The 27587-nt window shown below is 33.5% G+C and overlaps 1 protein-coding gene across 1 annotated transcript in view; it reads left to right on the forward strand.

Moving 5' to 3' along the window:
• The window catches only part of CNTNAP5 (contactin associated protein family member 5), a 939273-nt gene that overhangs the window by 886929 nt on the left and 24757 nt on the right, over positions 1-27587 (forward strand). The window contains exons 20-21 of the mRNA XM_049773789.1: positions 8358-8488; positions 12780-12867. Of these exons, the coding sequence (XP_049629746.1) occupies positions 8358-8488; positions 12780-12867 (219 nt within the window). The remainder of the gene's footprint in view (positions 1-8357; positions 8489-12779; positions 12868-27587) is intronic.

A 27587-nucleotide genomic window follows, 5' to 3' on the forward strand; every position in this document is an offset into this window, starting at 1 on the left:
TGAACCTGGATCGGCCATGTGCAAGGCAAATGCCCTACTCTCTGTGATATATTATTCTGTCACTCTATAGTGAGATTTCTTGTAATCACAATATTTACATTTTTCTGGAGCTTCAGAATATTACCTGGTGTGTAAATAAATTTTATTCAGATATAATTAATTAAAATAGAATCATGCTTAGGGACAAATGTAATATGGATGTGAAAAGTATTTATATATCTAAGACAATCCAGCAAATATCTTTAATCATAAATCCAAGATTATAATAATTAAACTTTATAATGTATCTGAAGGTCAGAAACAGATAGTACATCAAGTTAGCACTCTTCTTTTAAATGCAATCCATACAGATGTGTTCCTGAACACCACCAAAGGTGATCACTAAGCATAGAATATTCTCAAAGATTAGCCCTTGAGAACAGCAGAGTATGACTGACTTATTCCAAAAATGTATCTATCAAAAAGGCATTGGGGTGTGGTAAGGAGCTTGAAGTCATTGGTGGAGAAAGTTGTGGTGGGACTGGAATTAGGAACATTGTGTATCTAAAACTCTATTATTATTTTATAAATGATTATTATGTAAAATGACTTAAATCACATTTTATGTATTTATGTACTTTCATGTAATTATGTACTTATTGTAAGTGAAAGGCAAGCACATAGATTCATAAATGCATATAGACACAGGAAGATGATATTACATAACAGAGATGGTGATTGAAACAATGTAGCTACCAAGTCAAGAAAGAAAAAATATATGTTGTCAATAGTTACCAGAAACTAAGAATAGATAATGGGAGATTTTCTTTATCTATACCCACTTCTGCTTCAATTTCAATATATTCAAGTCCAGAACCGTATGTATAGAGAGCTGATATCTGGCATTGTAAGGTTATATAAGATTGTGAAGATAGTGTGTTGATAGAGAATAGAAATTCATGAGAATGAAACATTAAGAGGTATGGAGGTAATTAAAATCAACAATGAATTAGGATAAGAATTTGTCATTTAAATGGGTGTGAAATAATATAAATGTAATGATAATTAAATGGACAGAATTCTTTAAAATATTGACTACAAGAAGGACCATGAGTATCAGATGGGTATTTTGAATCAAGTACTTAATGGGCCACATGAATATCATTGCAAAACAGATCTTAGTAGAGGCCTAGAATAATATATAGCAGTAGGGTTTAACATAATAAAATAAATAAAACCATCACAACTAGAAGGTTACATAATAAATTAAAATATAAAAATATAATCAACATGTCAAATACTTAAGAAGTTTTACTTCTTAAGAAAGGATCAGAGTTGCTTGTTAACGTTTAGGGTAAATATATGTTAAAGGATTTGACCCAGAGTGATAGTATGAGTACAGCACTTGACTTGCATGTGGCTGATCCAGGTTGGATCCAGACATTAAATGTTTCCTCATCCCTGCCAGGAGTAATTTCTGAATGCAGAACCAAGAGTAATCCTCGAGCATCACCAGGTGTGGTCCAAAAATAGTGTAAAAAATTTCAATTTCCAGCCCTTATAAATGTATTAATGAAAATGATGCACCATAGAGGTGATTTTTTAAAACATAATTTTGTATTGTCTGCATGATATCTCTAAATAAAAAATATATAAAGGATGGCAAGATTAACATTACATAAGTGCTTGAACAGTTCACCTAAATTGAAGAAGGCAGAGTTATGTGGGTTTTGAAATTGATTCACATATTATGGCCGGAGATCTGTTGCTCTATTCTGATGGTTTCCTCTTTAACAAACAAGAAGTGAAAATCATTATCTGAGAGGGAGGAAGTAAATAGAATTTGACACCCAAGGAAAATATAAAATACAATAACTAGTTGTTAGAAAAAATATATAAAGTTCAAAAGTACACTGTGACTGATAAGATATATTAATTAGATGTACTCATTTGAGGTTGATGGCAATAAATTAAAGCTAAAACTTTAGGGAGAGCTTAATTTTAGTAGGTGCTGCTTTGCTTTATGAAGTAAATATTCTCTAAATGAGCCAATAATTATCCAGAAATTTAAACTACATAAATATGTGGTTTTAATAAAGGGTATAAAAATTTGAGGTACGTTAGTATATAGAGACTTGGCAGGTTTTGAGAAGCACTGTGTAGTGGTTGATATTAATCTTTACACTAAGAATAATGGGAGTTTTAAGTACTAAATGATGGGAACCAGGAAAGGAGAAGTTTGTACTGAAGTAGTAGAATTATAATTGTAATTGTGAAGAGGTTAAAATTATTAACAATATTGTATAATTTATTCTGTTGTTGGTCTCCTGGTATACAAATCAAGCATGACTAAGTGCTGCAGATGGCCACCATTGCTAAGCAAAACCTTCGTGGGGTCCGGGAACCTTTCACAGGGAGAGAAGCGAGAGCACAAGTGGACGAATATGAAATATGAAAATGAAATAAATGAGACCACACAAAAATTGTATGGGGACCCTCGTCCAAGGGACGAGAGACAAATTTACTTTTCAGCTGATGACATTTATAAGCACAAACTCTGGTATGCAAGGTGTCCTCAGGGAGAACAAAGAGCAGGAGAAAAGTACAATGGGGGAACCAGGCCTTAAATCTACATATTAAAAGACCATTCTTAGGTGAGGAAAAGTCCTCTTGGGCATTAGTAGAGAAAATTTTTTTAGGGTAAAGAGAAAAACAGGTTTTTCAAGAAACCAGGAGGAGAGAGATAAAAATATTTGTGGTGTTTATTTGGTCACTGGAAACTAGATTTTAGGGGGGACAGAAATAATTGTTTACCATCATAGAGCTAGACTCAGAAAAACAAGCTGCTGGCACTAGGTTATACTAGAAATACAAGTCACAAATAAACTAGCCAGCAGGGAACTTTTGGTGGGTTTTTAGTACTGACATTTCTTTGTCTGTAGGAAAGCTGAGGATGGATTTCTATAGTGTCCAAATAAAGAGAAAATGTAATGTTACAGCCATGTTGGAATTACCGCCAATAATCCACACAAAGGGTCAAATGATTGATTTCACTGAGTGGGCCTTTTGGCAAATAATTCTTTGGGAGGAAGGCACTGTACCAGGAAAGGAAAAAGCCACGTCTGGTGTGTGCTTACTTTAAGTGGAGGGTAACAACTAAGTGTATGGAAATATTGTTAGAGAGAATTTCTGAGATAAGAAAGACCTCACTAAATAGGAATTTAAGGAATTTAAAATTTAAGGAATTTAAAAATCCTTCTGACAAAGGATTTTTCAGGTAGAGAAATAAAAACTATGTATAAGCATCTGAAACAAGAGTGAATTTAGCATATTAGAGCATCTTAAATAATATTTACTTCTTAGAGAAAGTAAATATTTGAAAAAATTACAACAAATATGGGAAAGATTATGTAGTATACCATGAGCTATTTAAAATAATTCAAAGCTATTAAGCTATTAAGATTTTTCAAGCACTGGCATGAAATTTATACTTAAAAATTCTTACTTGGGGGAAATGTCTTTTCAGTTATTCCCATTTGTTTATGTCAGTTATTATTGCTTTTAATTTTTTAAAAAAACTTTATATATTTTGGATATAGATTTTTTGCCTACTTGTGGCAATGAGAGAATATATTTTCCCATTTTTGGAATATCTTATTATTATTGCCATTGTTTCTTTGGCAATGCACAAACTTCTTAATTTGATGTACTCTCATTACTTTATATTTGCTTCAGTTTGGGCCATGGCCATGCGTCATTGAAGGTGATTCTAGAGTCAATATTATATTGAGTTCTACCTAAATCTTTTAGCTCCAATTTATGAATTTGTGGTTATAACTACTTGAATAGAATTTTGTGTGTGGTATGAGGTAGAGATCAATGTACATTTTTTACATGTGGATAGATAGCCAGTTTTCCAGACACCTCCTTGTTGAGAAGACTTTCCTCGCTCCCTCAGCTCAGAAAGATGTCCAATTGTTGTATGAAAAGATATTCTTCCTCACCTTCAGGGAAATGAAGATAATGAGATAGCACCTTAAACCAATTAGATTGGCATACATTAAAAAGGGAGGAAACAAATATGTTAGGGAATGCAGGTTAAAGGAAACACTTACCTTATATTGGTGAAAATACCATTTGATTCAGTGAAAAAACAGAATTATTAAAAATAATTTAACTGCCATATGATCTAGGACCAAAACTACTTTTTCATTCATGTGTTCATTGCAGCACTAGAGCAGAGGTGTAGTAACCACCCAATTACTCAGAACAAATAAAAGAATAGAGAAACTGTAGTATCTATGCAAATAAAATACTAATCATTAATAAGAAAACATGAAAGTACCTGTTTTGCTACAATACAGATGAAATTAGATGGTGACATGCTGAATGAAAAAGGCAAAGGCAAATACAGAATGTCTTTGATATGGAATAAAGTAAGTAAATAATGACTGGTCATTAGTAATAGAATTAGAGAGTTGGTCTACAAAAGTAAGTCTTCCAAAGTTGGTGATATTGGAGGGAGGCACTATTGAAGGAAAACATACTCTAGTAGCAGATGTTGGAAACTTGTATGCTTAATTTTCTTTTCCATAACACACGCTGCCATGCAAAGATTCTGAGCTGAGATGTATTTAGGCTGGATGTACCACGCACTCTTGTTCGTTTTTGATTTTGTACCACACCTTATGGTGTTCAGGGGTTACTTCAGCTCTTCTCTCAGAAATTACTCTTGACAGGCTCAAGGGACCATATGGGATGCCATGAATCAAATCTGGATTGTCTGTGTGCAAGGCAAACACACTACTTGCTGTTCTATTGCTCCAGTCCTCTGTGCCCTCTCATTTTATAGAACCAGTGGTAAGCACCAGTGGTCTGAAGCTCTATTATTAAAGTGATTGTATATCACAGAGCCTAAATATAATTTGGAGGAAAAATAAACAATAAAATTAAATTTATTTTGACATTTGTGTAGATTATGTATTGGTAGAGGAAATAACTAAGATCTTAATATTTGCAATTCACTCAGTTATTTAGATGTTTCAGTGGCAAAGTTGAGATAAGATAATGGACTAAATGAATGGGTGGTTGAAAGACTTGTAGGGGACAGAGAGATAGTATAAAGGTAAGGTGTTGCCTTGAATATGGTGGTTTGAATCCCATATGGTCCCCCAAGCCTGCCAGGAGCAATATCTGAGCATAGAGCCAGGAGTAACCCCTGAGCACTGCAGGGTGTGATCCAAAAAAAAAAAAGAAAGACTTGTAGACTAACATTTTTCATATGTTTATGGGCTCAGGTAAAGTCAATGAACAAAAGATAATTTGTACAGATTTTGACTTAAACAACCAGTGACAGGTGATGTTATTGAGACAGTGAAGACTTAAAGGACTGGTTGGTAAAAATATCTTTTGGACCAAAACAAAAGGGTACATAAAAAGCTGCATAAATATAAAATTTCTTTGGTCATATATGTAGTACCTACTTCCTTGTTGCCTCTAACAACAAGGTCATGAGCATTTGATTTTCTCTTTCAGTAGGATTATAAGATCCCTAAATATGTAATTATAGCATTATAAATTTATCTAATGAACACATACAGAAAACATAAAATAAATTAGTTTATATAACTGTGAAGTTGTGATACTATTCTCAAAATTGATTCCTTTTATTTGGGTTCAAGTTTTGCACCACAACTGGCCATTCTCAGGGCTGACTCAGGGCTTGACTCGGGGCCAAGCTCTATACTAAGAGAAAACTCATATGGAAGGGGCTTCAAGGAGCCATTAAATGTTCCAGGAATTGAACCCGGATCTGCTGCATGCAAGCAAGCACTCTTCCTACAATACTATTACTCTGGCTGCCAGAATTGCTATGTTTTTTCAGTAGCTATGTTGGGAGACAAGATAATAGGCAGTGTGCTTTTTCTACAAATATAAAGAAAGACTAAGAATCATTTCTCTAAGAGAAGATTAGAATTCAAAGAGAAAGAAAAATAAATTGAATATTTTGTGTAGAGTAGAGGATTAGCAATTTGATGTGCCAAAGTCACATGTTTTAATATTCACAGTAACTGTAATTTTTAATATAGATTAAAATAAGAACAGAGAAGTAATTTAAAGAAAACCAAAACATGTTCTTAGATGCATGAACTGCCATAAATCCAAACTCACCACACTGTGATTAGATTTATAAGATGATATTTAGACTATGTAATTCTAGTTCTGTATTTTTGTCTTCTCATGAGTGGGTGATTTTAAAGCAGGATATAAATATCAAACTTACTTCCTAGAATATCTGTAGTTATTCTTATTTGGTATTAGATAATTTTGAAAGTGGGTCTCTTAAGACCCATGAGGAGAAGGTCATGTCGAGACAATGGATGCATTAGAGTAATGCATCTCCCACGCAGGTAAAGCAAAGGGTTTCAGCATCTCCCAAAAGTTAAAAAAAAAAAAAAAAAAAAAGCTAAATTCGCAAACAAGGATGGCTAACCTTTTTGAGCCGAGTGCCCAAACTGCTGCACAATGCCAGGTCCTCCCAATGGCCAGTCTATCTCTGTTGACAGGTGAGCTGCAAAGCAGACACTGGCACACTAGCCTCCTGCCAAGTCGCATATCTTAATTGCAGACCTTTCCGTGTGCCAGCTGCAAAGCCTTTACGTGCCACTGCTGGCACGTGTGCCATTGCTTCACCATCAAGGCAAAAAAGGGAAAGTGTGGTCCCTGAGAAAATCATGCTTTGGAGCAATACATTAATTTATTTTCTAAAATCTTGTCCCATCACATATAAATTCTGAAAATGAATTTTTTCTTCTAGCAATTTATTAAAGTAAAAAATATTCTAGATGAAAGTTTTATCATCAGCAAAATCTTTCTTTTTTTTTCAAAATCTTGTTTCATTGACAAGAGTGGGTACATCTGGTTAGCTTCATGGAACTTTAACTGCTTATGATAACATGCTCTTTGTTTTAAAGTAAATTCCTAATAAGTACACTTAAATACATATTTTTATAATCCATTCATCCTTTTGTTACTATTGTCATTGTTGTTGTATTTTATTTTGGAGCCACTTACGCTGTCTCAGGGCTTCCTAACTACTCAGGGACCTTTCCTGACAGGGAACCATATACAAAGATGTGATTGAACCTAAACTGGACACTTACAAAGCACTTTACCTGCTGCACTAACTCTCCAGATTTTCTTCCTGTTTAAAAAGTAGACTGTAATATTTATTTAATTTTTAAATAATGTCACGAATTTTTGGAATGATAAGAAAATGAGACTGGGGCAACTAGATTGCTCACACATTTACAGTAAATATATTAAAACTTGACTTTTGTTCTTGTTTGTGACAAAAGACTGTGTCAATACATATTGACTTTGTTCCAAAAACATATTTGCAAAATGGTTGTGTCTGGTGCTCAAATAATTTTTATTTCTAATTCCAAGACTAGTACATATTGGTTCATGTACATACAATCATACAAAAAACTATATAATTTAGCCATATAATAGATTCTGCTACCAGCAACCAAAAAACACTATATATATATATATATATGAAAATAAATTCTTGTGTCTTAAGCAGTAGTGAAATCCTAGGTAATAAGATGGTTATTTTTATCTTCACCAATTAAATGGTAGACAGCCCTTGTACACAGTAATTCACTGTCTATAAAGCTATAACTTGGGTTTACCATTATGCTAAACACATTGTCCATTATGCTAAAAAATTCCAAGATTTAATTGATTCCTTTCTCTTTACTCTCATTTTTTGATTTCTCATTCTCCTTCTCTCTATCTCTCACACATATTTCTAACTCTGTTCCATATTTTCTCTAAGAATCCAAATGCTATATTAATAACACATATCTTTTAAAAAATTCAGTGGGAGCAGAGCGATAGCACAACGGTAGAGAGTTTGCCTTGCATGTGGCTGTCCCAGGACGGACCTCAGTTCGATATCCGGTGTCCCATATGGTCCCCCAAGCCAGGAGCGATTTCTGAGTGCACATCCAGGAGAAATCCCTGAGCGTCACCAGGTGTGGCTCCCCCCAAAAAAAAATATTAAATGTTGAATAATTAAAATTATTCTAAATGTGTCAACTAAAGGCAATTAAGCCACTTTTTGTTTTATGAGTCCTATTTTATATATTGATTATTTATTTTTGTTCTTATTCAATGAACCCCGTTTAGTCTTGGCTGCTGGCACTCAGTTTAGGAATTACTCTGCCAAGACTTGGGGGAGACATAGGTGGTGCTGGAGATCAAACTCTAATTAGACTCTTGCAAGGTAAATGCCTTCCCTACTCTACTGTCTCTCCAGCTCATGGGTCTTACTTAAATCTAACTTTCCTCATTTTTTTTTTCCTTCCAAGGAAGTCTACAAGTTCGTTATCAGTTAAGCAAGGAAGAAACCCATGTATTCACTATTGATGTTGGGAACTTTGCCAACAGAAGGATGCATCACTTGAAGATTAATCGAGAAGGAAGAGAGCTTATCATACACGTAAACTCACTTTTCTTATTCAACCAGAAAACAAGTTCCTATCTACAGTCAAGTATAAAATTTGTTTCTGGGGATAGCTACAAATTATATTTGTTCTCATCCTTGAAAAACTAGAATTCTTTGTGTTTTCTGCTTGATCCTTTTTTCTTTATTAGTTTACTTTTTGTTGTTTTGAGGCCACACCCAGTGATACTCAGAGGTCCCTACTGGCTCTGCACTCATGAATTAATCCTAGTTGTACACTCAGATATTACTTCACGCGGTGCTCTGGAACTACCTGGAATTCCAGGGACCAAACCTCGGTCAACTGTATACAATGCAAACTCCCTTCCTTCTGTACTAGCTAGCACTCAGGCCCCCTGCTCCTATTATTTACCAGTATCTGTATCATTAAGGATTGTAGAAAATTAAAATTTTGTGTACAATAGCAGAATTATTTAAACAAAATTTGAAATAAAGGCCATATATGGTCATAATGCCTGCTCAACTTTGTAAATATAATACAATAAAGATACACAGATGAAGAGGAAATTAGAAATGGCTGACCAGGTTAACTTCTCTTATGCATTTACCATTTGGGGCTGTTTATTTGTTTTTATTTTGCAACCCAAGACTTATTTGTTTTATTTTTTTTTGTTTTTGGCTCACCCAGTGATGCCAGGGTTTATTCCTGGCTTTGCCCTCAGGAATCAGTCCTATTATGTACAGGGGACGATATGGGATGCCAGGGATAGAATTTGGTTTGGCCACATGCAAGACAAGTGGCAAAAACACTGCTATCAGGGCCCGGAGAGATAGCACAGCGGGCGTTTGCCTTGCAAGCAGCCGATCCAGGACCAAAGGTGATTGGTTCGAATCCCGGTGTCCCATATGGTCCCCTGTGCCTGCCAGGAGCTATTTCTGAGCAGACAGCCAGGAGTAACCCCTGAGCAACGCCGGGTGTGGCCCTAAAACCAAAAAAAAAAAAAAAAAAAAAAACAAAACACTGCTATCTCTCCTTCTCTCACTTGAACCAGTACTTATGAATACAATTGTATAAGGGCTAAAACCAATTACTAAGGCATTTACAATCCAACAGTAATCTCTAGAATTCCTAGAGTCATTCTATTTTCCACTCAAACTTTGCAGCTATTCATTTCACTGAAAAATCATTTAAGAATTAGAGAAATAGTATAGTGAGAAATGCACTTACCTATCCTGGGTTTAATCACAGGAATGCCCCCTCAGACCCGTGTGCCCTGAGATCAGAGCCAGTAGTAATTCCTGAGGACCAGAGGGTATGATCTAAAACAAAAAAGTAAATGAAATCTTAATAATTATTTATGTCTTAATTTTTTTCTTTAACTCCTCTTCTCTTACTTTGTTATCTGGTTAGAATGATCACAACCAGGTAAATTCTTGTAAAATTGCACAGTTGGACCAAAATAATTCATGGCCTTCCACAATTAGCTCTTTCCTGCTTGGTACTGAAGCTCACGCTTGTCAAAGTTTCTAGGAATTTCTATATAAGAAGTTAGCTTGGGGCCGGGCGGTGGCGCTAAAGGTAAGGTGCCTGCCTTGCCTGCGCTAGCCTTGGACGGACCGCAGTTCGATCCCCCGGTGTCCCATATGGTCCCCCAAGCCAGGAGCAACTTCTGAGCACATAGCCAGGAGTAACCCCTGAGCGTTACCGGGTGTGGCCCAAAAAAACCAAAAAAAAAAAAAAAAAAAAAAAAAAGAGAAGTTAGCTTAATGGTACCTGAGCAGAGATGAAGCTTTAAAAATCTCTATTTATCCTTCAATTCTCAAAATCCTTCTCTTCCCACTTGGGAGTACATTTTATTAATCATAGCTTTCTCTGCAACCTGAACAACAAAATCCTGATAGAGAAACCTGTGTTTCTTGGTAGAATAAATAGTTCCAAGAAATGGGAGGTTCAGGAGAGCTTTCAATATTGGGAAGAAGAAAAGTTCATAAATAAGGGTTTGAAGGATTGAATCTGAGCCCATCAGAATTAAGCATACTGTCAATGGGAACCATAATTTAAAAAAAAATCTATTTTGGTCTAACAATATGGAAACACTCAGGAAAGTCAGTTTCCTAGTTGTATGATGGTCACTGTGCTTATGCCCACCAGATAACATGAGAATAAATATGTGATGCTTATTTATTATGCAAACTCTGTGGAGTTATTTTTCAAATTGATGTCTAGTGAGATTTATTTAATTCAAAGGTATTATAACTTTGTGGGGGGTATAATGTCACATTGTAGTATACACAATGCATGGTAGAAGAACGAATAAAACCAGAATTTTAGAACTGTCAGATAATCTCACAAAAGTATTAAGAAAAGCTCTCTGAAGGGATTAGTCTTTGGGAATTTTTCAGACTTAAAAATAAGCATTTGTTGAACAAATTTTTAAATATTTAAAAATAAAACATGATTATTAGACTTCAGGCTACACAATACTGGGTTAATATTGGCTAGTGAAGCAAACACTATATTTTGTGGTGGACAAACAACATGAAAGTGAGACAGTGCTTTGTGAAAATGTACAGCTTTGGCCAAATTGTTAATTTCTGTGTCCTTAGTACCCTGGTCTTTAACAAAAGGATAGTAAGCCTCTTGCAAACAAATATAAATTATTTTATATTTGTTTAAACAGATATTCTATTTTGGGGGGATTGGGCCACACCTGGTGATGCTCAGGGGTTACTCCTGGTTATGTGCTCAGAAATAGGGGCTGGAGAAATAGCATGGAGGTAGGGCATTTGACTTGCATGCAGAGGACAGGGGTTTGAATCTGGGCATCCCATATGGTCCTCTGAGCTTGCCTGGATGTACCACAGCTCTAGTCCCTTTAAAATATGATTTGGCATGCCATCCCAAACTTATAAAATGTTCAATGAATAAGAAATGGTAGTCTGGCCCCATAAAATAAAAAACTTAAAAATAATTCAACCATTGGGGCCAAAGAGGTGATTTAGCTATAGGGTATTTACCTGCACGCGCTAACCTTGGATGGACAGCGGTTCAATCCCATGGAGTCCCGTATGGTACCCAAGTCAGGATCGATTTCTGAGTACATAGCCAGGAGTAACCCCTGAACATTATCGGTGTCTTCCCCTCCTACCCCCCAAAAAAACAAAAATCTTAAATCATTGAGACCTGGAAGAGGTCCATATTAGAAGAATTTGAGGCAGAAAAAATGTCACAAGACTAGGAACTGACATAATTCTATATTAATCCTTAATCAGTTACTCTGAAAGAGCCTGGACTTTGCATACAGACAATATGGTCTATGTCTCATCTTTTGTTTTGTTTTGTTTTGTCTTGTTTTGTTTTGTTTTGTATTGTGGTTTATATCCAATGGCGCACAGGGGTTACTCCCGGCTCTGTGCTCAGAAATTGCCCCTGGCAAGCACAAGGTACCTTATGGGATGCCAGAGTTCGAACCACCGTTCGTTCTGAGTTAACTATGTGCAAGGCAAATACCCTACTGCTGTGTTATCTCTCTGGCCCCTTCCTTCTTTTTGCAAGGAAACTTTAGGGGGGAAAAAAGGAAAGCATACTTAGAAATACTTAAAGTTTCCTAGAAGCAACTGAAAAATTAAAGTATGCTAAAGGGAAATACTTTCTTGGAATGATGATGAAAAAACAGAACTGGAAATAGCAATTGGTGAATCAAGAGTGATTTTGTAAAGCATGACCCTAGAAACAAAAATCATGAAGAATTCCAGTAGGAGTTTTCCATGACTCTGTAAGATCGATGATCAACTTTCGGCGTTCTAACAGTTGTTCAGCTAGCAGTAGCTGGCAAAGACAAATTCTTATGTATTTAAGAAATCTATACCAGGGATGAATTAGACTAGGTCAAGATAGTTGGGGCCCAAAGAAAAGTGCTAATCTAAAGAACTTAATGTGAGAAGATGGTAGAAATTGGGAATGAGAGTGTGTTTTCCATTTAAAGTAATCTTGCACAGTATGTTTCTGTGAAGGTGTTATTTGTTTGCTTGTTTACAGCAAAAGAAATGGTGAGAAAAATCTCAGTGGGCAGATATTTGTCAAAAGCTCTACAGAAATTCCCAGGGAGAAAATGATGTGTGAAAGCCTTTATTTTACCAAGAGAGAAGAAAAGGGTATTTTATGTGCATTATGGGAGAATTAGCAAGGCATTTTTCTCTCTCCAGAGAGAAAATCTCTAAGAATGACTTGCTCTCTGTGTTTTCAAGTTATTTCAGGAGGAGAGTGTTTTATGCCCTATGAGAACAGTGTTATACTGAGACACCTTTGTTTTCTGTTTTCCTGCAGATGGATCAGCAACTTCGAGTCAGTTATAACTTCTCTCCAGAAGTGGAATTCAAGGCTGTAAGGTCACTCACATTGGGCAAAATTACAGGTTTGTTGTTTTAGTTCATACCTTCATGATTGCTTATTAAAAGTGAATAAATTATTTTTGCTGGTGCTAACTATTCAATATGGTAAACTTTAATCATATAACATGAACTTTTAGAACCAAGTTTTCTGTACTAGGATCTGTTAACATGTAGATCTAGAAGCGTAAAATTGATATTTATAGTTATGTTATGACAGCCCAAATATGGTAATTTGAGAAAATATGTATGATTGTGGATTTACTTAATTTATAGTTAATTTTGAAATTAAAATATTTATTTTTCTTAAATTTACTTATTTTATTTAAATGTTAGCTGACCCGGGGCCAGAGAGATAGCATGGGGATAGAGCTTTTGCCTTGAATGCAGAAGGATGGTGTTCAAATCATGGCATCCCAGATGGTCCCCTGAGCCTGCCAGGAGCGTTTTCTGAGTGTAGAGCCAGGAGTAACCCCTGAGCGCTGCTGGGTGTGATCCAAAAACCAAAAAAATAAAAAATAAAAAAGTTAGCTGACCCAATTGTGTACTTCTAATTCCTAATCTCTACTAGTTAACACCCAACTACAGAAGAAATAAAATTTAAATATAACAGTAAATTTTTGTTTTTCTATTAAAAATTCTGAGAGTTTTAATGAATAGGAAGCTATTATGCCATAAAAGATCAACAGTAACATGGTTTCTTTTTATGCATTGAAGATTTTTATAATGAAATTATCTTCTTTTAATCTTAAATGTCTCAGGTACTTTTGTTGATATTTTTCATGTCTGCTCCTTTTTAATATCAAGATTTTTCCTTTTAGCCTAGTAGATAATTCTACAAATAGTATACAATTTAATTTTATACTTGCTTAGTATTGCTATTTTTGTTTTACAAATTGACATATGTAAGCCATTTTACAATTTAGGTTGCTTAGCTTTATTTCTGTGTCCCTGTTCTCTATTTGTTCAACTCTTTTCATGATTTTGTCTTGTTTACTCTAACTCAATTATATTATACTGCAGAAAGAATTAATATCTGGGGATATTTTATCTTATTTTTATAAATAAATTTTAATTGAATCAGCATGAGATACATTACAAAGAGTTTCATGATTGAGTTTCAGTCCTACTGTGTTCAACATAACCGGGGACATTTTAAGTAGGAATGAACTAAACATCAGAAATGAGTTGCTTCCTAAGTATTTGATCTTCTTAGAGTGTGTGTTCTTGTTAGAGATTTTTGTTAGACTTCCCCAAGCAATTCTGAGCTGATGAATTGGGAGTTATTATTCTAGAGTCTATTGTTACATGCTAGAATAGTTCCTGGAAGCAATGTGCCTCATGCAACATGTCAATTCCCAACAAGAGCAAAAGAGAAACATTTTATTTTAAAATAACTTTGCTTAGTAGGAGAAAGGACTATTTTACAAGAAAAAAAATTCCAGTAATATAATACAATATTATATTGTAATATATAACTACAGTTCAGTCTGGAAGATTTTAAATTTAATTTTAAATATTACAGTTAAATAAGCAAATCAACCATGCGTAACTTCTAAATTAATCTTAGTTTAATTCTTATTTCATTACCATTAACAATAGACTTTTCGATTTTGACTTATCAGTACAGTGACTAATTTACCTGTCCTCAGAAGATTCTCTATTTCACAGCTTTCTACTTTTCTCCAGAATTGATGTCCTTCTTTCTTAAAGTAAATACTTCTTAATTTCTTCTATGCTAGTAAACGTTTATCCGAAAATAATCTTTATTTTATATTTACTATTAAAGAAAATTTTAATAAAAATAATTTAGGATTGAATTTTAATTCTTTATATATAAATTAATTATTTCGGTGTGTGATATAACCAAGTCACACTGGTTATGATTCCTAGTTCTGCCAAACTGTGCATATAGTGATGTCATAGTTTTAATTTGGCATTGCCCATGCTAAGGATATTAACAACTTAAAATAAAATTGCTGCAATTAGAGTTCTTTTCTGCAGGACAGCCAGTTTTAAACTTTCAACAAATATGTAATTATTCTCTTCTATTCAGTCTTTTATTGCTCTTAAAAGTTTACTGTCGGGGCCGGGCGGTGGCGCTAAAGGTAAGGTGCCTGCCTTGACTGCGCTAGCCTCGGACGGACCCCGGTTCGATCCCCCGGCGTCCCATATGGTCCCCCAAGCCAGGAGCGACTTCTGAGCGCATAGCCAGGAGTAACCCCTGAGCGTCACCGGGTGTGGCCCAAAAACAAAAACAAAAACAAAAAAAACAAAAAACAACAACAAAAAAAAAAGTTTACTGTCAGTATATCCTGCATTTGTACTTTTACCTCCTCTATCTTCAAGTCCCACACATTAGTCTTTAATTTGATGTTTAGCTGCTTTATCTGCATGATCTTCATATATATTTCTTTGTATAAATTTTAAACATAATAAGATTTAATTTTCTGTATCTAATCCATATATTTTATTCATATTTTAAGCATATCAATTAATGGTTTACCCCTATTCTATTGATTGCTTCCAGATTAATCTTAATTTTTTTATTTATATTTATGTATCTCTTTGTTACTTTAATGTAAGCTTTTTGGCTTGTTTAATTGTATAAATTTTAGCAATTAATATAATCATCAAATTTTCTAATTTTGTATTTATTTAATGCTAGTATTCCATTAAAACTATTAAAACATTATTTTAACTGATTATTATATCTTTGTTTTTATGTGTTTAAGATTTCAGTTAGAAACTGTCATAGTATTGTATCCTGATAGTTACGATATATAAATCTGTAAGAGTCTAAATCTCTGAGCTAACATAGAAAAGAAATTATATATACTGAGTTGGATGCAGGAACTTCATTATGAAGAATACACAAGAATCTAATTCTTTAGAAACTATGAACGTGCATTTCATATATTCAAATAATGTGACATTGTTATGTGTTTATAAGTCTCTGTCTACATGATGAATTTGGACATGATACTAGAGAATGGTAAGAGTATGATGAAATTAATAAAATAAAAGTTTGCAATTTCTAAATTTAATACAACTATTGCTATTTTATTCTTAAATTCTAGTTTTCTCTAGTCCTACTTTGGTGTGGCAATATATACTACAACTGATTTTAATATGTAAAGGTATACTTTTTGTAACTATTAATATTCATTCTTGTTATGATTACTTTTATCTTCTTAAGACATAGTATTAATTGTAAATTTATTCTTCAATTCACCATTTAATTATACTAACCCTCTATAGATTTAGGAAGTACTTTTTAAATATTATTATTTTGTTTGTTTTGTTTCGTTACATTTTGTTTGTTTGTTTATTATATTCTATGGTTCTTGAGACTTCTCTGGCTCTGTGATTGTAAGTCACTCCCAGTGCTGTTTATGGGAATCACAGTTCTGTGGAAAATAATTATATTTTAAAGATGGGATATTAGAGCCAGGATAATATAATACAAGAATTAAAGTGAAGCCTTGCATGCAGCTAAAACTACTGTGATAGCTGCCACCATATGATCCCATTAATATCATAGGGTGCAGCTATTAATGTTTCCCCCCAAAGAAGCTCTACCAAAGTGACCCAACTAAACCTGTCACTTTATAGTCCAATCAACATGGCATTCTTAGAAATTCATTTTAAGGTGTTAGCCCTCAGGCCTACTGGGAAGTTCTTGGAAAAATCATATAACTATACATATATATACATATACATATGAGGATATATGTAATGGGAAATTAATAACATTTATTTGAAAGGGGGTTAAAATACTGATTTTAAACTGTAGTTGCCATATTCTGACTATACACTAAATGATAAACCATATGAAAGATAATCTGTTCAGAGAGCAATAACTAATTCTCTTCCTATTCACAAAATTACATTTTTATTTTATGTTTTTTTACTTAAACACCTCATAAGATTGTTTATGATACAGGTTTGTTTGTTTGTTTTTTACAGATAAAGTTGCTTTTTATTCTGGTAATTTATTAGGCCAAATATTGTGCTTGAGAAAGGCCATTGTCTGCTGTTTTCATGGAAGTTTACCCATGCTGTGCAGAAAATCTGCAGTCACATGAGAAAATTTCTCAACCTATGAGTAAAAACTGATAAAGAAATTCCAAGGCTTGGGGCCGGAGTGGTGGTGCAAGCCCTAAGGCCTATCTGCCTTGCTTGTGCTAGCCTAGGACAAACCATGGTCTTATCCCCCAGTGTCCCATATGTTCCCCTAAGCTAGGAGTAATTTCTGAGCTCATAACCAGGAGTACCCCTTGAGCGTCACCAGGTGTGACAGAAAAAAAAAAAGAAAAGAAAAAGAAAAAAGAAAGAAATTCCAAGGCTGGCTGTGCTCATTGTTCCATTGAGTTGAAGTGGGTTTTGATTGTATCTAAAAAAATTAATCTCTAATCTCCTCAATCCTTTGGTTTTGAAATTCCAAACAATTGTGCCTTTTGCAGCATCAAGTATTGTTGAATGAATAACCTGATTGTCTTTATGTTAAATATTTCCCAAGCATCTTGTAAATAATGAGGCATTATGTTAGTAAAAAAATACAGTAAATTTGGCCCGGAGAGATAGCACAGCGGCGTTTGCCTTGCAAGCAGCCAATCCAGGACCAAAGGTGGTTGGTTCGAATCCCGGTGTCCCATATGGTCCCCCGTGCCTGCCAGGAGCTATTTCTGAGCAGACAGCCAGGAATAACCCCTGAGCAATGCCGGGTGTGGCCCCCCCAAAAAAAAACAGTAAATTGTGGAATAAAACTGAAAAATGATACAATATAGAAGACTTTTACTCTAATTTCTTTTTGATTTTATGCACAGTTGAGCACTTCATAAGATTCAAATCTTAATGTAGTCCATATAAAACGTGAAGAAAAATTATTCATAAAACACAATCAGTTCTTAGTGAAAAATTTGTTCATATTTGGCATTACTTTTTTTTATTAACAAAGATGAATCTGTGTGTAGCAGTTTATTGCTAGAATTAGGATGATCAAATTAATTTACTTCAGAGAACTTTTTAAGAATTGATTAAATATTTTATTCAACAAATTTGGTGTTTAGCAAAATTCAATGATTGTTAGTTTAATGTTTTTTTGATTCTCAATGCATATCATATTTTAAAGAAGTATTATTTATTATATGTGTTTTATATTAAATAAATTATACATTACTTTAGGAAAAAAGGATAAGAAGCTCATAGCTAATCATGATTCAGTCTTTGTCAATGTGTCTCTTTTGACATGAGTTATCATTTCTCTATATGAATTCAATCTGAAGTGAATTTCAGTATTAACAAAAGTAGAATCGACAATTGCTTGACTAATCAGTACCATTCAGGAGAACCTGGTTCAGAGACAGCTTCTAATTTTTAATGTATCCCCAAAAAAGTACTGCATTGAATGAAGGATCAATTTGCATGAAGTAACACTCTAAACATATTCCACAGCCCAAGCATTTGATATTCCCTGAATAGCCATGCCTAGATTATGTACTGGGTCAACTTTACATTAAATATATATGTTGAGAACAGAATAATCTTATGTCTCTAAAATCCCTAACATATTCTTATCAGGGTTTAATAATAACTTAATAATAACTTAAAAATATTATTACGAATATTACTTTTTCAGTAACATTTTGCACTTTTTTAAGTATAAGCTGTGAAATGAACTATGTTTGATGTACTTGTGTACAACTGCAAATATATTGAAATAATAGAGGTTATATTTTTGAGATGGTTCTTAAGAAGTGCAAAATACATGTTTTTCTTTTTAAATTGTGATTCTCCTGAAAATATTATTTTACTTTACATACATAACTTTCTTAGATCATGTTTCACTTTATTTAATAGCCATACTTGTTCTCTCTGTATATAAAATGATTTTTCAAACTACAGCTACTTTCTGGCTCTATGCTTTTAACTCTTATATCAAGTTTAAAAATATTCTGTCGGAATGATAAAATATTTCAAATTCATTTATCTAATCTAACTTCTTTAAAATGGGTTTTAACACATTCTGACATGTCAGATTTTGATTGTCATCCAAACTTTCAAAATACACATATCTGTACTTGCACTATGAGAAAACCAATATTAAGTTAAGCTTGAATTACATGAGATTATTTATTATTTCTCTTAAACATAATATACTACTAACTTTAACTATTTAAATTAAAAAATTTCCCAATGAGAAATTCAATACATGGTTAAGCTTTATTTTTTTTGAAATTGGCATGTGTGTTATTTTTCTTTTTGAAATGCCATTTTATTTTATATATTAAATGAATTATTTTACAGTAAAATCAGAAAGCTTCTCCCTGCTCTATCTTCTCTAAAACAGTCAAGTTTATTTTTCTAAAATAAATAGTATCCTTTGAAGAATGTGCCTCATGGCTTATACATTTGTATTATAAATTGTATGATTTAACTAAACTAGTTCCTAATAATATAAATAAAATTATTTATGATACAACATTTTCATATGTCAACCTCCGTGAAGACTTATATTGGAGAAACTTTCACCCATTTATTTCACAAAGATGTGTTCACCAAGAAAGCACCAGATTTTAGTATTATCAATGGACAATTTTTGTGGTTTATTAGAATATATAATATAGTTGCTACTGATAAATAGTTCAAATTAAAGCTTTTCAGTTAAAGTTACTGAACAATTTCATAAAATGTACAGTACAATAGACTTTACCTTTTTATAGACAAAATCATGAAAAAATGATCATGATTCTAAGTATTCAGATCATAGTTCCTTTTGAAAGGTTTGAAAGAATTCATTAGTAAAGCCATCTGGACCTGGGCTTTTGTTTTTGGGCAGACGCTTGATTACTGTTTTAATTTCCTCAATAGTGATGGGGGTGTTTAGATATGCCACATACTCTTTATTCAACCGTGGAAGGTTATAAGAGTCCAAGAATTTATCCATTTCTTCCAGGTTTTCATTTTTAGTTTTTGATTACCCTTTGAAACTGCAATATCGGTGGTGAGCTCCCCTTTTTCATTTCTAATATGAGTCATCAAGTTTCTCTCTCTCTCTCTTTCTTTGTTAGTTTTGCCAATGGTCTATCAATCTTGTTTATTTTTTCAAAGAACCAACTTCTGCTTTTGTTGATCTTTCAGATTGTTTTTTTTGGGTTTCCACTTCGTTGATTTCTGCTCTCAACTTTGTTATTTCCTTCTGTCTCCCTATTTTTAATTCCTTTTGTTGAGCACTTTCTAATTCTATTAGCTGTGTCATTAAGCTATTCAGGTATGCCCCTTCTTTCTTCCTTATGTGTGCTTGCAAAGCTATAAATTTTCCTCTCAGGACCGCTTTTGCTGTGTCCCATAGATTCTGATAGTTTGTGTCTTTATTGTCATTTGTTTCCAGGAAAGTTTTGATTTCCTCTTTGATTTTATCTCGGACCCACTGGTTGTTCAGTATTAGGCTGTTAAAGTTTTTCTTTTGTGTCACTTTGTAGTTCACATATAACTTCAGAGCTTTGTGGTCAGTGAAGGTAGCCTATAAAATTTCTATCCTCTTGATATTATGGAGGTATGTTTTATGTGCCAGCATGTAGTCTATCCTGGAGAATGACCCATGTACATTGGAGAAGAATGTGTATCCAGGTTTCTGAGAGTGGAGAGTCATTCATATATATACACTATATATACATATATATATACACTATATACTATAGATATTTTATATATATATATATATATAAAATATAATATATATCTACTAGGCCTCTTTCTTCCATTTCTCTTTTCAGGTCTAGTATATTTTTGTTGGGTTTCAGTCTGGTTGACCTATCAAGTGTTGACAGAGCCATGTTAAGGTCTCCCACAATTATTTTGTTGTTATTGATATTCTTTTTCAGATTTGTCTACAATTGTATTAAATATTTTGCTGGCCCCTCATTTGGTGCATATATGTTTAGGAGAGTAATTTCTTCCTGATGTAAGTCTCTTTAAACTTCCATTTTCAAAGTTTAGTTGTTAGGCTGAACTAGAATCATAAAAATTATTAACATTTTTCAAGATTGTAGAGTTTATTTTTTAGACTAGTCTGGTTTCGCATACGAATAAAATAGTAAAAAATAATTATTATTTTATGTATAATATGTTAATAGATAAATAGCTATAATAATGAATATTTAATTTTAGTTATCCTTTCACTTAATTAAATTATTTTAGATCTAATAATTTATGTTAACTATTTCTCACAACAATCTGAAAAGTTCATTATTACTTTTCATTTTGTAGATGTATAAATTGAATTACTGTAAACAAATGTCCAGTTTCTCAAAATGCAAGTGATAAGCTTGGTGGGTAAAATCAGATATGGATTCCATATGAATAACAAGTCCAGTCATCCTTTTTTAAAAAATAACATTAATTATCTCAAACAAGATGCACTTACTTATTTTTTGAAAATTTCTATATTAAAGCCTTATATTTCAATTGAGTTATATTTGAAAATAAAATAAGCTTATTATTAATTTAGTATTTAAAATTTACTATTAAATTTAGTATTAAGTCTATTCCAGTGAATAAAGCTAGCATTCACCAATTTCCCTAAAAATACCTTAATTCTATGACCATAATACTTTTTTTTTGTTTGTTTTTTTTGTTTTTTGGGGGGCCACACCTGTTTAATGCTCAGTGGTTATTAATGGCTCTGTGCTTAGAAATCGCTCCTGGCTAGGGGGACCATATGGGATGCTGGGAACAGCGGTCCATCCTAGGCTAGCATTGGCAAGGCAGACACCTCACCACTTACACCACAGCTCTGGCCCCAAGCTCCATAATTCTTAATAAGAATATTGACATTTTTATTTAATTATTTATTATGTATAATATACTACATGATATGGCGTATATGTCTACCATCTGTTGGAAAGTTAGAAAATAAGAAAAATAATGAGTTACGAGGATACATGGCATATAATTAAGTATCAAATGTTGGCAATAGTTAATAAATATTGTTTATAAAAAGTCACTATATTTGGTTTACTTATTGTATGTTTGCTAATAATTTAATACCTGATGTAATGAACAATGAATATATTTTCATTGGTTCAGTTTAAATACAATTTATATTTGTTTGATACTTTTACATGGCCCATGTGAAAATGAATGTCAAATTAATCCATACAACTCAAGCAATTTTCCCATGACTACTCATTTCCCATGACTGCAAATATATTTTTTTATTAATGTTAGAAGCCAGGTCTTCGAGACATTGTATATTGCTTAGAGAAAACAAACAGAACTAAGAAAACCAATAGATTCAGATTATTTTTGGTGGGGGTGCACACCCAGTGATGCTTTGTAATTACTCCTGGCTATGCGCACAGAAGTCACTCCTGGCTTGTCAGGGGATCAAACTGTGGTCCGTCCTAAGCTAGCGCACGCAAAGCAGACACCTTTCCGCTTGTGCCACTGCTGGCGCCTAGAGTCAGATTAATGAGTACATGTTCAAAATATACTGATTAATTTTCTCTCTAATTTTATTTGAACAAGTTTTTATTGAGGTAATATAGGTTTTCTTTTAAAGATTGTATTAGATTCTATCTTCTAGACCCAATGGAAAAGTAATCAGGCAATAATTCCCACTTGTTGAAAAAATGATCTTACATTTTATTATTATTTCCTGCTCTGGACATCAATTAAAGGCAATATGTATTCCTGACATTTAATTGATGTTTGCTAAACAGTGAAAAGCAGCTGTTTTTTTCTTCTCTGTAAAGTTATTTTGTTAAAGTTAAAGCAGTCAAGACTAACTGGCTTTATTTAAACTTATGTTTCTAGTGATAAAGTTTCCTCTGCTAAACTGTAACTCGTGTACTATTTGAGGTTGTGTCCATATATTCTATTTGTGGATCTACTAAGCTTAACAATGTGTGGATCTGACCCAACCAATAGCACAGTTTGTAGGGTTTTTGCCTTCCACATAGCCAAACCATATCATCATCATCCTATATGATCCCTCGAGCCTATCAGAAGTAATTTGAGCACAGAGCCAAGATAATCCCTGAGCACCATCAGCTATCTGCTCCCTAAAAAATAAACAAAAAATTGGGATTTTGCCTGAATTAGAAATTACTTCTGGTGGTGCATAAGGAACCATATGGATCCTGGGAATTGAACTTGGGTTGGCAGAATGTAAGATAAGTACACAACCCATTGTAAAATCACTCTGACCCCTTGTTTGAATCGTAAGGATGTTAACTGGCACTTTTATCCCTCTCCTGTCCTAAATATAGGTGATTACATAGATCCATAGACAGAACTTGAGTCTTAATCATGTTTTTCACTCATTGCCACTATATAGGTTAGCATATAGCATGTACTTAATAGCATCTATTAATAAAGAAAATACATAAAGTAAAATAGTTGAGCCAATAAAATACGCTAATGTTAGTTAATAATTTCTAAGTTGTATTATTAGCTGTAGTTATATTTTCAATGAAGGTAGTGAGGTTCTCTGTCCTTTTTGTCTATCTTAGGATGGTAGCTGGCTTTGAAATGGAAAATAAATAGATTAAGATTGACTTTAAAGTTCAAGTCTCATAAATGACACTAGCTACATTACAACTAATAAAATCTGAGTCCTAGTTTCATCATCTATGTAAAAGCAATAATGACAACTGTATGACTAGTTACAGAATGAGAGAATCATGTGTGCATAGAGTCTAATACATAATTTGAGAACAGCAGCTACTGTTAATTTAAGTCACACAGTCATTTTGCCTATTGAATTTTTTTCCTTTTTGGCTGTTATCCTTTTTCCTTGCCAATAGCACTCTATTGATTTGTTTACCCTTTTCCTGAAGAATTTGGGGCAAGTATAAACGTCAGTATTGAAGAAATAATGAAATTAAGCGTTTCCAAGCTAAGAGTAATGAACTCTTTATGGTAGTCTTTTAGGTATATCTTTCAAGTTTGGTGGAAATAGGATTAGCTAATTGGTCAAAAGCAGAAAAGAACAAATTAAACAATAATAGTTTATATTCTAAGTGTCCTCCCATAGGGACAGAGACAAAGTTAAGATAAAAAGAGTCTTTTTGTAGACTTTTTATCTATAAAAGCTATTGTTTATATAGTTTAAAGTATTATTATTTTTGAGCTTACCATTAATGTGAATTAGTTAAACCTGAATAAAACTGTTAAAGCAAAATAAAATAGCATAGAACTCAGGGAGGTAGAAACTACAGAAGCCAGATGCTTATTTTGCTTACAATCTATGAAGGTTTGATCCCCAATGTCCCATTTAGTTCCCCATACTCACCAGAAGTGATTCCACAGAATAGAGCTAGAAGAAACAATTGAGTATCGCTGGGCATGGTCCAAAACTAAAACAATCATAAAATTCATTTCTTCCTATGAGAAGCCTCTCACAATACAAAAATTTCTTCCTTATACCTATATTTATTGCAGCACTATTTACCATAGCAAGACTCTGGAAACAACCAGATGCCCTTCAACAGATGAATGGCTAAAGAAACTATGGTAGATATACACAATGGAATATTAGGCAGCCATCAAGAAAGATGAAGTCATGAAATTTTCCTATACATAGATGTACATGGAATTTATCATGCTGAGTGAAATAAGTCAGAGGGAGAGAGATAGATGCAGAATAGTCTCACTCATCTATGGGTTTTAAGAAAAATGAAAGACATCTTTGCAACAATCCTCAAAAACAAAGAGAGGAGGGCTGGAACTTCCAGCTCACGACATGAAGCTCAACACAAAGAGTGGTGAGTGCTGTTAGAGGAATAACTACACTGAGAACTATCATAACCATGAGAATGAATGAGGGAACTGGAAAGCCTGTCTAGAGTACAGTTTTGAAAACTACAACAACAAAAAAACTGGAAGGATATGTTCTAAAGTTTATAAAAGTCAATTTAAGAGAAGAAAGGGAAAAAAGAAAAGAAATCAGCATCTACAAAAAAAAGTACCCAGCTGCTAAAAACAACCATCATATAATAACCACGAAAACAAAAGTAAATAAAAAAAATTAAAATAACAAAAAAGAAGAAAAAGAAAGAAAAATAGAAAAGAGTAGAAAAAGAAAAAATAACTAGTAAGAAGGAAAAGAAAAAAACACAAAGGAAAACTACTGAGGAAGGAGGACTGGTGTGGCAAGGATTTGTGCTTCTTTTTTCTTTCTTTTTTTTGGCATGGGCACATTAAATATTGGGGAAATTAGATAGATTAGAAAGGGAATTTCCTAGGCTCTAGAAATAAAGGGTTTCTCCAGCCTTGATGCATACTGCCATGGGAACTACTACAGGCTCCATCCATGCTCATTTTCACATCCCAAGGTTTTTTTATGTTGCCAGAAAACTTTCTGCTCAGTTGTGGATGATAGCATCAGGCCTCTGTATCTAGAGATCAAAAACAAGATATGTTTTGTAATCTTTATTGAGACCAATGTGAATTACAATTTTTTTACAATTGTGTTTCAGGTACATAGTGTCAGTGAATTAGGGCAATTTCTAACATCATTGTTTACCTCCCTCCTCCATAGTTCCCAGCATGCCTTGCAGACTTTCCTCCTTTTCTCTCTGGACTACTAGTATACAGATCCCTTTTTGTATAGTGTGTTGTAGTTTGGGGGTCTTGTTTCAATTGTTCTTTACTTTGGTTTGGATAGTTAGGCTTTTTATTTCCTCTCATTGCTCCTGAGACTGCTAGCCGCTTAGTGGTGGTTCCCATCCACTTTTATTTTTCTCAGTTTGTAGGAAGGCATATAAATATGAGGCAGAACAAGATGATTCATATTCTATGGTTCTGTAAAATAGCAGGAGGGAGCCCCTGTCTAGATGCTATAAATATAAATAAAATTATAGAAGAAAAAAGAAGAAAAATAAAATTATAGAAGAAAAAGAAGAAAAATAAAATTAAATAAAAAATATTTAAAAATGAGGGCAGATATGACAAGAATTGTTTGTTTGTTTGCATAGGTGAGTAAATATTGGGAAAATTAGAAAGGAAAATCCCTTGCCTAAGGGATACAGGGTTTCTCTACCCTTGAGGTATACTGTCATGAGACTGACTACAGGCTCCAGATATGTTAGTTGTCAAACCCCAAGGTTTTATGGTACCAGGAAAAGTTCTGCTCAGTCGCGATTGTCAAAGTCAGTCCTCTGTAATTAGAGATCTTTGTTTTTGCACAGATCGTAGGACAAAGCCTAAGATAGAGTAAGACAATTTTTAAGTAAAACTGAGATCATTAAAAGAAGTATATCCAGGGGCCAGAGCGATAGTTCAGTGGTAGGGCGTTTGCCTTGCACATGTCTGGCCCTGGAAGGACCTGTGTTCCTTTCCCAGAGTCCCATAAGGTCCCCAGAACCAGGATCAATTTCTTAGCACATAGCCAGGAGTAACGCCTGATCATCACCAGTTGTGACCAAAAATAATAATAATAATAATAATAATAAAAATTAAAAAATATAAGAGGTATATCCTAAAAATTCTTGTTTCCAAAGTGTTAACGTACATACCATGGAGATAACGCTATTTTAAAATGACAAAGAGTTATTGAAATAAATTACCATAAATAAAAGTTACTTACAGTTTACAATAGGTGGTTATAATGTTCAGGATAGAGAAGTAGACTAGTATAGAGATCCCACTGATTCTAGTCTTGAATCACTTGTCTGATATGAGTACCAATATGTACAATAGAAGGTGTATAATATCAATGAAACATCACACTAGAAAGACAAAGATACTGTACTCATAAGACTAAATACACAGTCTTCAAGTAGTTTTTTCATGTTTGAATCAGAAAGGATTAAGTAAAGCAAACAATATTTAACCTAGAATCTACTACAGAGAAACTAGCATAGAGTCCAGACTTCACGATGCATTATAGAAGGCACTTAAAGGAACACATATATTGGATATATTATGCCTTTTGTGGCTCTAATTCAAAATGTGAGCAGGAAAGAACTGGTTATTACACTAATATTTATCATTCAGGTATTAATGTAAAAGAAATTAGATCAGGAGCATAACATTAGATCAAGGGAACAGTATTGTAAAAGTTATGCATGAGAACTGGAAGATGAAAAATTTGCTGGGTTAACAGAGTATTTAGGGTATTGGAAGGGAGAGTATTAAAATATGGGAGATTTTTAACATTGACATGTCATTGAAGAGGGGATATCAAACATTACACTTCAAAGGCAAAAAGAAGAGACATAGCATTTGGAGAGATTACAGTTGGAACCTTCACTGTGGCAATTTCAACATTATTCACTACTGAGTAGTACTTATCTCTTTCCATCCTGACTTTGCTTACAATTCCCTGCTTATCTGTAATTGTAGCTATTTCCCAAGGGAAGAATGTGTTTTTTTTTTCTTTTTGGTTTCTTTTAAGGAAGGGAATTTTTGTCTGTATAATCACTCTCATCACATAGCACATGTCTTTGTGCTCTATCTTTTCTCCTTATGTATTTTACAGCACAGTGGTTTTTGATTAGTTCATGTTAGATAGTGTCCCTGCTTTCAGGTCAGGAGGGAAATGCTTGTGTTCGTTTTCCTGATGATAAAATTTATTCTCGGGTGTACAACCACTATGGTCTGCCAAAGAATAAAATGTTTCCAGAGATGTGGGATTATAACTGCTAAAACTGAAACAGTTTCAGGCAAATCTTAGCTGTCAGTCACCCTAAACTACTCTCAAACAATTATTTTGATAGTTCAATGAAACTGGATTTAG

Source organism: Suncus etruscus, chromosome 5, assembly GCF_024139225.1.
Source record: "Suncus etruscus isolate mSunEtr1 chromosome 5, mSunEtr1.pri.cur, whole genome shotgun sequence".
NCBI classification, from domain to species: domain Eukaryota; kingdom Metazoa; phylum Chordata; class Mammalia; order Eulipotyphla; family Soricidae; genus Suncus; species Suncus etruscus.